Source organism: Symphodus melops (assembly GCF_947650265.1).
Source record: "Symphodus melops genome assembly, chromosome: 23".
In the NCBI taxonomy this organism is placed as follows: Eukaryota; Metazoa; Chordata; class Actinopteri; order Labriformes; family Labridae; genus Symphodus; species Symphodus melops.
Genome location: NC_136713.1, coordinates 2,038,154 through 2,055,661, shown reverse-complemented (window position 1 = coordinate 2,055,661; position 17,508 = coordinate 2,038,154). Strand labels below are relative to the sequence as shown.

At 41.6% G+C, this 17,508-nt stretch overlaps 2 protein-coding genes across 2 annotated transcripts in view; both read left to right on the top strand.

The window, feature by feature from the left end:
- Window positions 1–1,164: 1,164 nt before the first annotated feature.
- LOC306818939 (protein NLRC3-like) overlaps window positions 1,165–17,508 on the top strand; it is a 55,117-nt gene continuing 38,773 nt past the window's right edge. The window contains exons 1-2 of the mRNA XM_079336677.1: window positions 1,165–1,295; window positions 2,222–2,332. Coding sequence (XP_079192803.1) covers window positions 2,223–2,332 — 110 coding nt within the window. The 5' untranslated portion in view covers window positions 1,165–1,295; window position 2,222. The remainder of the gene's footprint in view (window positions 1,296–2,221; window positions 2,333–17,508) is intronic.
- LOC306818937 (NLR family CARD domain-containing protein 3-like) overlaps window positions 4,744–17,508 on the top strand; it is a 22,881-nt gene continuing 10,116 nt past the window's right edge. Inside the window, exons 1-7 of the mRNA XM_079336675.1 lie at window positions 4,744–4,801; window positions 4,948–5,152; window positions 5,277–7,119; window positions 7,226–7,399; window positions 10,020–10,193; window positions 13,707–13,883; window positions 15,955–16,128. Coding sequence (XP_079192801.1) covers window positions 4,799–4,801; window positions 4,948–5,152; window positions 5,277–7,119; window positions 7,226–7,399; window positions 10,020–10,193; window positions 13,707–13,883; window positions 15,955–16,128 — 2,750 coding nt within the window. The 5' untranslated portion in view covers window positions 4,744–4,798. The remainder of the gene's footprint in view (window positions 4,802–4,947; window positions 5,153–5,276; window positions 7,120–7,225; window positions 7,400–10,019; window positions 10,194–13,706; window positions 13,884–15,954; window positions 16,129–17,508) is intronic.

The following is a 17,508-nucleotide window of genomic DNA, read 5'->3' as shown; positions in this document are numbered from 1 at the left end:
TATTAGAGCTTTGGGACGATCCTCAACATGGCGGCTTTGGAACTACTTCCGGTTCGGCCGAGGACCGAGGAGACTGGAAATAAAACACTTGGGATGTACCCAATGATCCTCAGTCACCATGCAGGCTATGCTAGCCATGCTAACATGCTAACAGGTGGACTGAAGACGAGCCCGCTCTGGAAAGTTTCTGTCACTGAGTTCATCACTTGATCTTCAGTGATTGAAATATTTCAGTGTTGTTCTGAACATCATTGTGATTTAAATACTTTTCTTAATAAAGTTTTTATTTACAGTGAAACTCATTCTGATCAAATCCATAAGAAGTTGTTGTAAGTCAATCAGCTGACTGTGTTCTTGGTTAATCAGTGACTTGATGGACGTGTTTGAAGGTTGTTTTTAATCCTTTTATGATTCAAAGTCCTGCAGTGACGCCTCCTCTGATAAGATCAAACTTTATTGATGCTCGAGGATTAATTCAAATGTTTCAGCAGAACAAAGACAGAAAAGAGTTCAAATAAAAACGGTAGAATTCATCAAATGACAACAAGATGATGACAGACTTTTTCACACAGTGATTCATGTCCCAGTTCCAGACTGTGCAGTGACGACATTCAGAAGATACAACTAGTTTAGTACTTCAGCTCATAGATGGATCAGAGCATGGGCAGAGAGGGGGAGGGCCCAGGACGCTGACCAATGGGAGACTTGGCCTTCACATTTAGATATTTTTCTATATGAACACAGTCAGCTTTTTGTTGGTACCAGTTAGGGGCGATCGAGGAGAGAGAGAGAGAGAGAGAGTCAGCTGGTTTTTGGTAGCAGTTAGGGGCGATCGAGGAGAGAGAGAGAGAGAGAGAGTCAGCTGGTTGTTGGTAGCAGTTAGGGGCGATCGAGGAGAGAGAGAGAGAGAGAGTGAGCTGGTTGTTGGTAGCAGTTAGGGGCGATCGAGGAGAGAGAGAGAGAGAGAGTCAGCTGGTTGTTGGTAGCAGTTAGGGGCGATCGAGGAGAGAGAGAGAGAGAGAGTGAGCTGGTTGTTGGTAGCAGTTAGGGGCGATCGAGGAGAGAGAGTCAGGAAAGAAGAATGTGTTTGAGAGAGAGCTCATAGGAGTCAGAACATGAGGAGGCTCCACATTGACTGTTTGACCTGATCACATTATAAATGGAGCAGAATGAACAACAGGAAGTTAACGTTGGATCACTGGCTGTTTTTCTGTCAACAACCCGGGCTGGGTTAGACCATTCTGAATCCATTAATGATGATGATGATGATGATGATGATGATGAAGGTGAAGCAGGTAGATGTGATGTTTGTCGACTGACAGTGATGATGATGAAGGTGATTATGATGGTGATGATGATGATAATGATGATGTCACAGCATCCCTCCACCTTCATCATCATCACCATCACCATTCTCTCTCGGGCCAACACGGAGACGCTAATGCATGCTTTTATCACCAGTCGTATCGACTACTGTAATGCCCTGCTCTCTGGTCTTCCTAAAAAGAATATTTCATGCTTACAACTCCTACAAAATTCAGCAGCTCGTGTCCTGACGAAGACCAGAGGGCAGGCCCACATTACTCCGGTTTTAGAATCACTGCATTGGCTCCCCGTGTCTTTCAGGATCGATTTTAAGGTTCTTTTAATGGTTTTTAAGTGTATTAATGGTCTTGGGCCTTCTTATCTGTCAGAATTGCTTTTACCATATGAGCCTTCGCGGTCCCTGCGCTCCTCCGGCAGAGGTCTTTTAGTCATCCCAAAAGTCAGGACACACACCCACGGCGAGGCGTCTTTCAGTTTTTACGGCCCTCGCCTCTGGAACAGCCTGCCGGAGGACCTCAGGGCCGCAGAGAACGCTCGCGATGCAGACGGCTCCTCTTTGGCGTTCACTTACCTGGTTCATCCGTACTCAGCCTTCTGTCCATATCATTGATGCTGGTGTGTGTGCATGTGTGTGTATGTGTTTAGGTCTGCGTGTGTGTGTTGGAGAGTGGGGTGACTGTGAGTATGAGTGTGATACTGTTTGTATGCGTGGGGGGTGGGGGGAGGGTGGGAATGATTTTAATGTGATTTTAATGTGATGTTAACATGTAAAGCACTTTGTGCTACTTTTAAAAAGTATGAAAAGCGCTTTATAAATAAAGTTTGATTTGATTTGATTTGATCAGTGTCTCAGCTGCTGCTCACAGTAACTAATAATGTAGTTTGTTTGTTTCAGGATGCAGGACCAGAGAGCAGACTGTCCTGGACCCAGCTGTGTGTCCATGAAGAGTGACCGGTCTTTGGGTCGTTATGTTAACTTTAAAGATGGACGTGGTGCTGATGGAAGGTGAGAATTAAAAATTAAAAAAATATAAACATTCATTAACTGTGAATGAGTTGCTGCTTCTTTAAAATCAGGCTGTATTAGTTCTTCTCTGACTTTTATTAACTCTGCGTTATCCTTTGTCTCAGCTGATGGTAAACATGTTTTTAGGCAGACGTAGCAGAATCAGTTTTAATGCTAGCACGACAATGTAGATATCATATGAATGAACAGTTTACAATGAATCTGTTGATATCAGACATGTTCCTGTAGATCGCTGGGAAAGACGCCAACTATCGCTCCAAAGAGGACTCTTTTTTACCGTCATGTAATATTTGTATAAAACAAGGTTGTATGAAATCGTATGAAAGGCTTTAATACGATACTTTAATACATAAAACACAAATATGATCCAGATGAGACCGGTGAGAGAGAGTCGTCCTCATGGATCAAGAGTGGAGACTAAACTTTATAATGACTCAGAGATCAGTGATGACGTTGTGCTCTGATCACAGACTATAAGCAGGCTCTGATGGAAACACGTCACTTTACTGGGGCAGACATGTACAGTCAGGACCGTTTGACCCCAGTCAGGCAGACACCATCAGATCCAGTGTGTACATGGATCCTGATCCCAACAACAGTCAGGACCGTTTGACCCCAGTCAGGCAGACACCATCAGATCCAGTGTGTACATGGATCCTGATCCAAACAACAGCATGAACCCCCCTCTCCATCAGAATGAGCCTGATCGGATCAGTCTGTTCTGATTGACATGTTTACATGCTGCGTTTTTATTCAGATTATTTGTGTCCATGTAGCCGCAGCAGCTGTTGGCTGTATTCTGAGTGAGATACTGTTCTAATAGAAACAGAACTGTGGAGAACTTCAGCTCTGCCTCCTGATTATTGATGATCCATCTGCTAGTTTGAACTGGAACAATCTGATTAAAGATGATCTTTGTTCATGAAGCAGCTGTTTGTTTGTATCAGGATGCAGGACCAGAGACCAGACTCTCCTGGACCCAGCTGTGTGTCCATGAAGAGTGACCGGTCTATGGGTTGTATGTAGCACTTGTGTCAAATGAGTGTCTAAGTTTAGCTACTGGACCAGTTCTAGGCTCTGTTCGAGTGGGGTAACAAAATAAAAATAACACCAGAGACCATATACTTCAAACAAAAGCCGGCACTTTACTGAAGTTAACGCAGAATTAAGACAGAACAGTATAACTGTTTAAATGTATGGAAACACTCCTGCAGGTAAAATAAAATGTAAAGGTAAGTCACTTTAGTTCCCTTTTTTAGGTTTCCTATTTTGTGATCAGACCGGTCTGTAAATATTTCCTTTGTTTCTTAGGTTTTAAGTTTTTACCTATTTTAAGTTTCTTGTCTTCCCTCTTCACAGATTAAAGACACATGAAAATGAAATAATCACAATTACACTACGTTCACAAGTGACAATCATGAACAAACAGTATAAATGTAAACCTCAATTTCAGATAAGTTCAAAGTTATCTTCTCGAATTCGATTCAGTTCAGGTCAGCTTCTTAAATTCAGCTCAATTCAAAAACAAAAAGGGTCCAACACTCCTACCGCTCTGGCAGCGAGTTCACCAACAGTCCAACCGTAGCAGCGAATTCTCCCACTGGAACGATGAAAGTGATGTCTTGCTTCTAGAAACGATGTCCTTGGGTTTGGCTCGCCATCTTGTGTCCCGCGTCGCGTGTCGTCTCACACAGCGGTAGAAAAGCTAATTTTCTCAAACACTTTCCAAGTAAACAAAATCAAAAACTGTTGCACTAGACTCAGTCACAACATTCGTTTTATCAATCACCATGTAGGTGTCGATTTTCAGCTTAAATAAACTTCTTTCACTGTATTTTTCTCACTGTTTTCTCTTTAGCCTTTCGCTAGCTTCTCTCTCTCCTTCTCTCACTCGTGCGTCTGTCTTGCACGCGCTCCACACACAGAGAGCAGCGTATCTCTTAAAGAGACAGCGTCTATTATTTTTTCACAGCCATAACTTTATTTAACTTTCTTAATTAAACGGTTTGACTGTTTTAACACACTCTGAATGAATTAAACATGCATCTACCTTTTTTTAAGGATTGTTATTTATGCATTTCAGTTTGTAAATAGTTTAACTAAATGAGATATGTGTAACTCTTTCTTAATAATTAACCTATTTATGCATTTTAACAATGTATTCTCTATTTATTCAATTTCTTGTTAATGTGACTTTTCCAAGTGGGTTACATGTATCATTCACTTTAAAGATGGATGTGGTGCTGATGGAAGGTGAGAATTAAAAATCCAGTGAATGTTCTGACTCTGTGGTTCAAAGACTCATATCTTGGCTCAGAGCTTCATCATATATGACCCATATTTTTCTTGTGTAATATGTCCTGTCACAGAGTTCAACAGGAGAGCTCCCAGGTTCACAGAGATCCATCAGACCAGCAGGATCTAACAGACCTGGACTCCATCTTTATGGTGTGTTATTTCATAAACTACCATGACAAGAATGTAATGCTCAGTTAATGTTGTGTTTAGAGCAGCTGACCTTCAGACTGACACATGAACCACATGTTGAGTTCTACCACTTTATAGGAAATATCCAGTGTCTCCTTCTGTTCCAGCTGCTGGAGGAGAACATCGTCACCTTTGTGAAGAAGGAGCTGAAGAGAGTCCAGAGGGCTCTGAGTCCAGATTACCCAGAATGCTTAGAGAGTCAGAGTGAGGATGAAGAGCAGAGGAGAAGCTGTAAAGAGGCATTTTTGAAGATCACTCTCCACTTCCTGAGGAGAATGAAGCAGGAGGAGCTGGCTGACTGTCTGCAGAGCAGTAAGAACATCTGAACAGATTTCATATTTTAGAAAAAGGACAAAGAGGTTTAAAGTTTAAACTCAGACAGTCATGTGATCTATATCAGGATCTGTTCAGTGATCTCAGTTCTGTCTTTATTCAGGAACATTTGGTGCAGAGTGCCGGCGTAAACTGAAATCTAACCTGAAGGAGAAGTTCCAGTGTGTGTTTGAGGGGATCGCTAAAGCAGGAAACCCAACCCTTCTGAACCAGATCTACACAGAGCTCTTCATCACAGAGGGAGGGACTGGAGAGGTCAATGAGGAACACGAGGTCAGACAGATTGAAACAGCATCCAGGAAACCAGACAGAGCAGAAACAACCATCAGACAAGAAGACATCTTTAAAGCATCACCTGGAAGAGATGAACCAATCAGAAGAGTGATGACGAAGGGAGTGGCTGGCATCGGGAAAACAGTGTTAACACAGAAGTTCACTCTGGACTGGGCTGAAGACAAAACCAACCAGGACATACACTTCACATTTCCATTCACTTTCAGAGAGCTGAATGTGCTGAAAGAGAAAAAGTTCAGCTTGGTGGAACTTGTTCATCACTTCTTTCCTGAAACCAAAGAAGCAGGAATCTGCAGGTCTGAAGAGTTCCAGGTCGTGTTCATCTTTGACGGTCTGGATGAGTGTCGACTTCCTCTGGACTTTAAAAACAACCAGACCCTGACTGATGTCACAGAGTCCACCTCAGTGGATGTGCTGCTGACAAACCTCATCAGGGGGACACTGCTTCCCTCTGCTCGCCTCTGGATAACCACACGACCTGCAGCAGCCAATCAGATCCCTCCTGAGTGTGTTGACATGGTGACAGAGGTCAGAGGGTTCACTGATCCACAGAAGGATGAGTACTTCAGGAAGAGATTCAGAGATGAGATGCAGGCCAGCAGGATCATCTCCCACATCAAGACATCCAGAAGCCTCCACATCATGTGCCACATCCCAGTCTTCTGCTGGATCACTGCTACAGTTCTGGAGGATGTGCTGAAAGAAGAAGAGGGAGGAGAGCTGCCCAAGACCCTGACTGAGATGTACATCCACTTCCTGGTGGTTCAGTCCAAACTGAAGAACATCAAGTATGATGGAGGAGCTGAGAGTCCAGAGAGCAGGAAGATGATTGAGTCTCTGGGAAAACTGGCTTTTGAGCAGCTGCAGAAAGGAAACCTGATCTTCTATGAGTCAGACCTGACAGAGTGTGGCATCGATATCAGAGCAGCCTCAGTGTACTCAGGAGTGTTCACACAGATCTTTAAAGAGGAGACAGGACTGTTCCAGGACAAGGTGTTCTGCTTCATCCATCTGAGTGTTCAGGAGTTTCTGGCTGCTCTTCATGTCCATCTGACCTTCATCAACTCTGGAGTCAATCTGATGTCAGAAAAACAAACAACATCCTGGTGGTCTAAAGTATTCAGAGAAAACCCTGACCCAATACTTTTATATCAGAGTGCTGTGGACCAGGCCTTACAGAGTCCACATGGACACCTGGACTTGTTCCTCCGCTTCCTCCTCGGTCTTTCTCTACAGACCAATCAGAGTCACCTACGAGGTCTGCTGACACACACAGGAAGTGGCTCACAGACCAATCAGAGTCACATACGAGGTCTGCTGACTGACTCAGGAAGTGGCTCACAGACCAATCAGAAAACAGTGGAGTACATCAAGAAGAAGATCAGTGAGGACCTGTCTGCAGAGAAAAGCATCAATCTGTTCCACTGTCTGAATGAACTGAATGATCGTTCTCTAGTGGAGGAGATCCAACAGTCCCTGAGATCAGGACGTCTCTCCACAGATCAACTGTCTCCTGCTCAGTGGTCAGCTCTGGTCTTCATCTTACTGTCCTCAGAAAAAGATCTGGATGTGTTTGACCTGAAGAAATACTCTGCTTCAGAGGAGGCTCTTCTGAGGCTGCTGCCTGTGATCAAAGCTTCAAACAAAGCTCTGTACGTGCTCACATAACTATCCAGGTTAAATGTAGTTCTCTTTATTCAGAAATAACAACTATGGTTTGTAATTGTTTTCATTTGTGTTCTTCTGAATCCTCTTTAGGCTGGGTGGCTGTAACCTCTCAGAGAGAAGCTGTGAAGCTCTGTCCTCAGTCCTCAGCTCCCAGTCCTCTAGTCTGAGAGAGCTGGACCTGAGCAACAACAACCTGCAGGATTCAGGAGTGAAGCTGCTGTCTGCTGGACTGAAGAGTCCTCTCTGTAGACTGGACACTCTGAGGTTAGTGTGCAGCTGATACAGATTGTTCCCAGCAGAGTAAATGTTGATCAGTATCAGATTATAAAGTTGACTCAGCTGCATGGTTATGACTGGATGTTACTGGTAAAACAGCAGAGAATGGACCTGTGTGTGTGTGTGTGTGTGTGTGTGTGTGTGTGTGTGTGTGTGTGTGTGTGTGTGTGTGTGTGTGTGTGTGTGTGTGTGTGTGTGTGTGTGTGTGTGTGTGTGTGTGTGTGTGTGTGTGTGTGTGTGTGGTGGTGGGGGGGGGGGGGGGGGGGGTCTGAAGATGCTGGATCACAGTCTGAAACTCCTGCACAACTTGTCAATAATGAAGTTGAACACTAGAAGCCAGAGGCTGAATTTCTGTTAGACAGTGTTTACACTGGTCTCCAGTCTGTTTCCGTGCAGATGAGTTGTGATGGCGGCGGCGGTTCCCAGAGGATGAGCAGCATCGGTGTGTTCTCTGTGGAGCGAGGCGATCTCCGTGGTTGTCCTGTTCATTGCAGGATGGAACCAGACGTGATCTTTACACTCTCTAAATACCGTTTTTAATTCGGTCTGTGAATAAGACGAGAGAGAGAGAGAGAGAGAGAGAGAGAGAGAGAGAGAGAGAGAGAGAAATAGCTGAACTGTCAGCTCTACAGAAGACGTGGAGAACTATATTTTAATGCAACATGAACTATATCCATATTAAAGATATTGTCTTATATCATGTTTGAATATATATCCATATATCTTAAACACTGGATATATCTCCCAGCCCTAATCTGCCGCCAAGACAAGACACGCCCAGTTACATCTCTAATATTTCTCTGACTTTGATCACTGTTGGAAATATTTGATGTAATGTAAATACTCAACAATAAAAAGATATATAACATGGGTTTAGTCCATTTGAAATGAATTCAGATATTTAAATTAGAGCTGAAACGATTCCTCGAATAACTTGATTACAAAAATTCATCGAGGAATTTTCGCTGCCTCGAGGCTTTGCTAAGTTTGTTTTTTGCGTCATCAAAACTTTGCTATGAGTATAAAACATGTTTAATGTAGCTGCAGCTACCTGCTCCTCTCTCTGACACACAGACATTTCAGCGCTAACACACACACACACACACACACACGAGCGCGGCGCGCCCCTTTTAACTTTTAGTCAGCACACAGTTGATCCGTGATCCATACGACCGAGTCGGGAACACGTGATCGGGTCAAACCGTCGGCTTTTCTCCGTTCTCTCTCTCCGTGTCTGCAGCTAACATAACGATAGCAACGTCCTCTCACAGTCTCTGTCATACACATACGTCTATGACAGACTGTCTGTCACTGTCTACAGAGACTACTCTCTGTAGTAGTGATGGGAATTCCACCTCTTTTTAGAGAACCGGCTCTTTTGGCTCGGCTCACCAAAAAGAGCCGGCTCTTTCGGCTCCCAAGTGGCTCTTCAGATTTTTTGTAAAAATATGCATTATATCAAATGTTTATGATATAAACACACTTTTATTTATACACTCACCTAAACACATAGACACTAAATGGTGACAATGTCTCAAAATGGAGAAACACTGCATCAAATCCTCTCTCTAAAAAATCAAGTTCAAAATAAACATTTCTCCTCTCCTCTTTGCCTGATCATCCCCTGCCTTTCTGGCTGCAACAAATAACTTGATTGACGCTGCCTCTTAAAACTGCGTTACATCGTTGCTCCGATTCATTTAAATGCCGTTCTAAAAAAAAAACCTGCAGTCACGTCGGGAGACTCGCGACTGTGTTTACTTTCAGTTTTAATGAAACAAAACGTAAAGAAAAATACGAGGAGGACATAACAGATGTGTCAACCTCTGTCTCTCTCTCCTGTTCGTCTGCTGTGTGTATAACCCCTCCCCTCCCCCTGCTCAGTGAGGACACAGACGCAACCGCACATCTTCACCAATGATATCCGGCTTTAACAGAAAAAAGACAAGACAAAAACTAATCGGCTCCCATCTGGCTTCCAATGACGAGCCGGCTCCTGTCGTTCACTTCAAAGAGCCGAGTCTTAGAGCCGACACATCACTACTCTGTAGTCTCTGTAGTCTGTGAGCACGCTGAATGCACACAAGCAAATTTTCTCAATTTCCTGATCTGACAAAATGATTGAATCTGTGATTGATTCAACAGAACATAATGCTTTCTCAATTAAATGTAACAGATGTGTAGGCTACACAAAACACTATTTGTTATTTCAGCCATTAAAACATGGTTGTAACAAGCAGGCGTTACCATGGTAACTACAAAGCAGCAGGTTTGTAGGGACGACCCGAGACGAGTTAAACCTGAATTAAGCAATAGCATGATTTATTCGATTAATCGATCCGGATATTCGATAGAATACTCGATTACTAAAATATTCGATAGCTGCAGCTCTAATTTAAATGTAAAGATTCTAATAAAATTCAACATATTGTACGTTTCAATCTAAGAATGATCAGGAAGTACAAAAACATGAATGAATCACTATGAAGTCCTTCAATGTGTGAATGAACAGATGATGATCACATCAGTGTGTTCATGTGGACAACATCACACATTCATGTATAAAGCTCACTGTCATCTACATTTACTTCTTTTATTCTTTATTCAGATTGTGGAACTGCAGTTTGTCAGAGATCAGCTGTTCTTCTCTGGCCTCAGCTCTGAAGTCCAACCCCTCCCATCTCAGAGAGCTGGAGCTGACCTGGAACAACCTGCAGGATTCAGGAGTGAAGCTGCTGTGTGATTATCTGCAGAGTCCAAACTGCAGACTGGAGACTCTGAGGTCAGATCACTGACTGTAATATAGATATGAATATAATAGAAACTGTGTTGACTGTTTGAATTTCACCCATTCTTGAGAATTGGGAAGCATCATGTCCCAGACAAACAAATTTAAAAATACCACTTACGTACATGAACTTATTCCTCTTTTAATGAAAATCCCTTTAACAGATTTTTATAATGAAACTAATTTGAAATCCCAAATGTTGGTTCTGATTTCTTTGTTTTCTGCCACAGGGCAGGTTTAGACATTAAGCAATTTAAAACTTGAAACTATTTTAAAAAGTGTCAAACTCTTCAAACTATAAAACCTTCTGATACTAAAGGTATAAAAATACTATTTACCAAATATAATTTACCGTTATAACCAAATATTGCAAGTCTGGAATGAATTCAAACAATCACAAACAACTGCTCTTTAAATGATAATAGAATATATTTAACAAAGAAACATCAAGTTCATCAAACAAATAGCTATTATAAACTAAACTACACAACACAAAGTATAAACAAACAAGAGTGGCATGTGTCTGTCTGTCTGTGGTCTGAAGAGGCTGGATCACAGTCTGAAACTCCTGCACAACTTGTGAATAATGAAGTTGAACACTAGAAGCCAGAGGCTGAATTTGTGTTAGACAGTGTTTACACTGGTCTTCCTGAATATGAAGATATTACTCAGATATAACGCTAGAGTTCACAGAGAAACACACATGGGACGCAGCGGACAAAGAGCTTTTTAAACTAGTCAAACCAGAGACGCAGTGGTCAGATAAGAAGCAAATATTATCTTCACAACTTCACATGAATGACTCAGTTATTAAACACACTCTCTAAAGCTCACTGCTCAGACCTGATTCAGCCTCACTTGTAAAGTGTTTGTCTGCGGTTGAGGAGGGGAAAGGTCCCACCATGAAATCAGATCTCCAGTCTGTTTCTGTGCAGATGAGTTGTGATGGCGGCGGCGGTTCCCAGAGGATGAGCAGGATCGGTGTGTTCTCTGTGGAGCGAGGCGATCTCCGTGGTTGTTCAGTTCATTGCAGGATGGAACCAGACGTGATCTTTACACTCTCTAAATACCGTTTTTAATTGAGTCTGTGAATAAGACGCTCTCCGAGAATCTCCGTCGAGATGCGTTCAATGGATGATGCAAGCTGGGGATTCAGAACACTGTCATTCCTTGAGGCCTCGGGTTGCCTGCACGCCAAAACATTGAAACAAAGAGCAGCGTGCTGTGAAGCAGGAGTAGACTTGTGTCTCTGGATGCTGGAAGCATTTGAAGAGAGAGAACAATGGGAGACGACTGCTTTTATTCACCCTAAACTTCACACCAACATGTGTTAGGTGTTGCAGAGCATGCTGGGAGTAAGAGTCAGCTAAATAACAACTATTCTGGCTGTCCTCAATAAACACAGTGCTTTGCTATCCATTGAGTTTTTTGAGTTAGGCTCAGAGAGAGAGAGAGAGAGAGAGAGACAGACAGACAGACAGACGCAGGGTGAAGAGGGAGACACAGTGAGATGAGAAATAGCTGAACTGTCAGCTCTACAGAAGACGTGGAGAACTATATTTTAATGCAACATGAACTATATCCATATTAAAGATATTGTCTTATATCATGTTTGAATATATATCCATGTATCTTAAAAACTGGATATATCTCCCAGCCCTAATCTGCTGCCAAGACAAGACACGTCCAGTTACATCTCTGATATTTCTCTGACTCTGATCACTGTTGGAAATATTTGATGTAATGTAAATACTCAACAATAAAAAGATATATAACATGGGTTTAGTCAATTTGAAATGAATTCAGATATTTAAATTAGAGCTGAAACGATTCCTCGAATAACTTGATTACAAAAATTCATCGAGGAATTTTCGCTGCCTCGAGGCTTTGCTAAGTTTGTTTTTTTGCGTCATCAAAACTTTGCTATGAGTATAAAACATGTTTAATGTAGCTGCAGCTACCTGCTCCTCTCTCTGACACACAGACATTTCAGCGCTAACACACACACACACGAGCGCGGCGCGCCCCTTTTAACTTTTAGTCAGCACACAGTTGATCCGTGATCCATACGACCGAGTCGGGAACACGTGATCCGGTCAAACCGTCGGCTTTTCTCCGTTCACTCTCTCCATGTCTGCAGCTAACATAACGATAGCAACGTCCTCTCACAGTCTCTGTCATACACATACGTCTATGACAGACTGTCTGTCACTGTCTACAGAGACTACTCTCTGTAGTAGTGATGGGAATTCCACCTCTTTTTAGAGAACCGGCTCTTTTGGCTCGGCTCACCAAAAAGAGCCGGCTCTTTGAGCTCCCAAGTGGCTCTTCAGATTTTTTGTAAAAATATGCATTATATCAAATGTTTATGATATAAACACACTTTTATTTATACACTCACCTAAACACATAGACACTAAATGGTGACAATGTCTCAAAATGAAGGAACACTGCATCAAATCCTGTCTCTAAAAAATCAAGTTCAAAATAAACATTTCTCCTCTCCTCTTTGCCTGATCATCCCCGGCCTTTCTAGCTGCAACAAATAACTTGATTGACGCTGCCTCTTAAAACTGCGTTACATCGTTGCTCCGATTCATTTAAATTCTAAAAGAAAAATCTGCAGTCACGTCGGGAGACTCACGACTGTGTTTACTTTCAGTTTTAATGAAACGAAACTTAAAGAAAAATACGAGGAGGACATAACAGATGTGTCAACCTCTGTCTCTCTCTCCTGTTCGTCTGCTGTGTGTATAACCCCTCCCCTCCCCCTGCTCAGTGAGGACACAGACGCAACCGCACATCTTCACCAATGATATCCGGCTTTAACAGAAAAAAGACAAGACAAAATCTAATCGGCTCCCATCTGGCTTCCAATGACGAGCCGGCTCCTGTCGTTCACTTCAAAGAGCCGAGTCTTAGAGCCGACACATCACTACTCTGTAGTCTCTGTAGTCTGTGAGCGCGCTGAATGCACACAAGCAAATGTTCTCAATTTCCTGATCTGACAAAATGATTGAATCTGTGATTGATTCAACAGAACATAATGCTTTCTCAATTAAATGTAACAGATGTGTAGGCTACACAAAACACTATTTGTTATTTCAGCCATTAAAACATGGTTGGTTGTAACAAGCAGGCGTTACCATGGTAACTGCAAAGAAGCAGGTTTGTAGGGACGACCCGAGACGAGTTAAACCTTAATTAAGCAAAAGCATGATTTATTCGATTAATCGATCCGGATATTCGATAGAATACTCGATTACTAAAATATTCGATAGCTGCAGCTTTATTTTAAATGTAAAGATTCTAATAAAATTCAACATATTGTACGTTTCAATCGAAGAATGATCAGGAAGTACAAAAACATGAATGAATCACTATGAAGTCCTTCAATGTGTGAATGAACAGATGATGATCACATCAGTGTGTTCATGTGGACAACATCACACATTCATGTATAAAGCTCACTGTCATCTACATTTACTTCTTTTATTCTTTATTCAGATTGTGGAGATGCAGTTTGTCAGAGATCAGCTGTTCTTCTCTGGCCTCAGCTCTGAAGTCCAACCCCTCCCATCTCAGAGAGCTGGACCTGAGCTGGAACCAGAACCTGCAGGATTCAGGAGTGAAGCTGCTGTGTGATTATCTGCAGAGTCCAAACTGCAGACTGGAGACTCTGAGGTCAGATCACTGACTGTAATATAGATATGAATATAATAGAAACTGTGTTGACTGTGTTTGAATTTCACCCATTCTTGAGAATTGGGAAACATCATGTCCCAGACAAACAAACTTAAAAATACCTCTTACAAATGAACTTATTCCTTTTGTAGTGAAAAAAGTGAAGATTTTTATGATGAAACTAATTTGAAATCGCAAATGTTGGTTCTGATTCCTTTGTTTCATGTCTAAACCTGCCCGATGGCAGAAAACAATTTAAAACTTTAAACTATTTAAAAAAGAGTCAAACTCTTCAAACTATAAAACCTTCTGATACTAAAGGTGTAAAATACTATTATAGTCATCGACAGTTTAAAATGTTGTTTTTAGGAACATTTGGACCTGTTAAAGTTGTGTCCCAGATTTGAGTCAACTCTGTCAGACTTTTACAGAAACATCAAATAATCAGACATAAAAAGAGGTGAGCTACAACATGAAGGACCCCCGTCTTATTCCTGCTTTTAAAAAGGGGGGGATGCTGTTCAAACATGGTTCACATTTTGATTTGTTGAGAACTTGATGAAATGATTTTACTATCAGCTGTGTCTCTACTCGGGCTGTAACGCTACACAAACATTTGGGTTGGGTACGGTTCTCAGTTCTGAAGATTGGGTTGGGTCCATTTTGGGTCCAGTAAGGGACCTGATGCAACACTTTCTTTTTCTTTACCAGGAACATTTACAACTTCCCTTTTCACATTGTCTTAAGTTCAGCATGGACAGTTCAGACTTCACCTGCTCAGGTTTCTTTTTCATGACATTTTAAATGACACATTCAAAAATAACATCAAATCAAATATACTTATAACCAAAAGAGTCTCCAATCAATAAAAGAAATGAATGAAATAAAATCATCCATATAGCCTATAGTATATATAAAAAGATGTGTTTTAAATGACAGAGACAAACACTGACACCTTTCTGTTTATGAAGTCAGCACTTTTTAGAGCACAAAATAAAGCTGGGACAGTTTCATCTCACAACTATTCATATTTCCCTCTGTCAATATAAGAAGCTGTAAAAACACAAAGTCCCATTCTGCATGTAATCCACTGTAATAAAAACAGCAGTGGTGTTTGTTATGTCTTTGGCCCGTTCAGAATTATTATCAAGAGGCTGTTTAAATGCAAAGGAGACTTGGCTTTGCTCCACACTCTCTTTGTTCCTGCTTGCAGTGATGTTCACGTTGGCGTGCTATCTTTTTGACTGCTTTAATAAGTTGGACGTGTTGTCAACGTACCCGACAGCTTCACTGCTGTCACTCCTGTGAGCGCTCGCTACACTTGAATTGTGCACTGGCACATAGATTTTAGCCCAGGCTTTCTGTCATGAAAAAGACTTTTGGTTCAAGGGTTTAAAAGCATCAGATCCCGACAACAGACGGGTTCAAATCAAGATTGAAATGAAAAAAGTCCTGAGAAGAGTGGAGAGTGACAGCAGGGCACGAGGACAACAGAAGGGAGAAGAGAAGTTTCAGCCACAGTGGCAGACAGCTGGAGCTGGAACACGCTGCAGCTACATTTCTACTTAGATTAAAGACTAGATCCTGGTAAAGATCAAGGTTATTCACAAAGCATGTCAGTCCTTAAGAGAGCTCCTAAAGTCCAAATGTAAGGATGAAGAGTTTCTCCCTCAGAGAAGAAAGGAGGAGAGAAAGGTGACAGTTCTATCACAGCCTCATATTAATATCAAATAGATTCAGTCCACTCTTACAGTTACCAGCATGCTGAACAAACACTTCTGCATCACAATGCTTCAAGACTTCATTGTTGACTGTTATTTTAACATGGGTTTAGTCCATTTGAAATGAATTCAGATATTTAAATGTAAAGATTCTAATAAAATTCAACATATTGTACGTTTTAATCTAAGAATGATCAGGAAGTACAAAAACATGAATGAATCACTATGAAGTCCTTCAATGTGTGAATGAACAGATGATGATCACATCAGTGTGTTCATGTGGACAACATCACACATTCATGTATAAAGCTCACTGTCATCTACATTTACTTCTTTTATTCTTTATTCAGATTGGAGCACTGCAGTTTGTCAGAGATCAGCTGTTCTTCTCTGGCCTCAGCTCTGAAGTCCAACCCCTCCCATCTCAGAGAGCTGGACCTGAGCTCCAACTACCTGCAGGATTCAGGAGTGAAGCTGCTGAGTGATTATCTGCAGAGTCCAAACTGCAGACTGGAGACTCTGAGGTCAGATCACTGACTGTAATATAGATATGAATATAATAGAAACTGTGTTGACTGTGTTTGAATTTCACCCGTTCTTGAGAATTGGGAAACATCATGTCCCAGACAAACAAACTTAATATCACTTACAAATGAACTTATTCCTTTTTTAATGAAAATCCCTTTAAAAGATTTTTATAATGAAACTAATTTGAAATCCCAAATGTTGGTTCTGATTTCTTTGTTTTCTGCCATAGGGCAGGTTTAGACATTAAGCAATTTAAAACTTGAAACTATTTTAAAAAGTGTCAAACTTTTCAAACTATAACACCTTCTGATACTAAAGGTATAAAAATACTATTTACCAAATATAATTTACCATTAAAACCGAATATTACAAGTCTGGAATGAATTCAAACAACTGCTCTTTAAATGATAACAGAATATATTTAACAAAGAAACATCAAGTTCATTAAACCAATAACTATTATAAACTAAACTACACAACACAAAGTATAAACAAACGAGAGTGTGTGTGTCTGTCTGTCTGTTGTCTGAAGATGCTGGATCATACTCTGAAACTCCTGCACAACTTGTGAATAATGAAGTTGAACACTAGAAGCCAGAGGCTGAATTTGTGTTAGACAGTGTTTACACTGGTCTTCCTAAACATGAAGATATTACCCGGATATAACGCTAGAGTTCACAGAGAAACACACACGGGACGCAGCGGACAAAGAGCTTTTAAACTAGTCAAACCAGAGACGCAGTGGTCAGATAAGAAGCAAATATTATCTTCACAACTTCACATGAATGACTCAGTTATTAAACACACTCTCTAAAGCTCACTGCTCAGACCTGATTCAGCCTCACTTGTAAAGTGTTTGTCTGCAGTTGAGGAGGGGAAAGGTCCCACCATGAAATCAGATCTCCAGTCTGTTTCCGTGCAGATGAGTTGTGATGGCGGCGGCGGTTCCCAGAGGATGAGCAGGATCGGTGTGTTCTCTGTGGAGCGAGGCGATCTCCGTGGTTGTCCTGTTCATTGCAGGATGGAACCAGACGTGATCTTTACACTCTCTAAATACCGTTTTTAATTCGGTCTGCGAATAAGACGCTCTCCGAGAATCTCCGTCGAGATGCGTTCAATGGATGATGCAAGCTGGGGATTCAGAACACTGTCATTCCTTGAGGCCTCGGGTTGCCTGCACGCCAAAACATTGAAACAAAGAGCAGCGTGCTGTGAAGCAGGAGTAGACTTGTGTCTCTGGATGCTGGAAGCATTTGAAGAGAGAGAAGAATGGGAGACGACTGCTTTTATTCACCCTAAACTTCACACTAACATGTGTTAGGTGTTGCAGAGCATGCTGGGAGTAAGAGTCAGCTAAATAACTACTATTCTGGCTG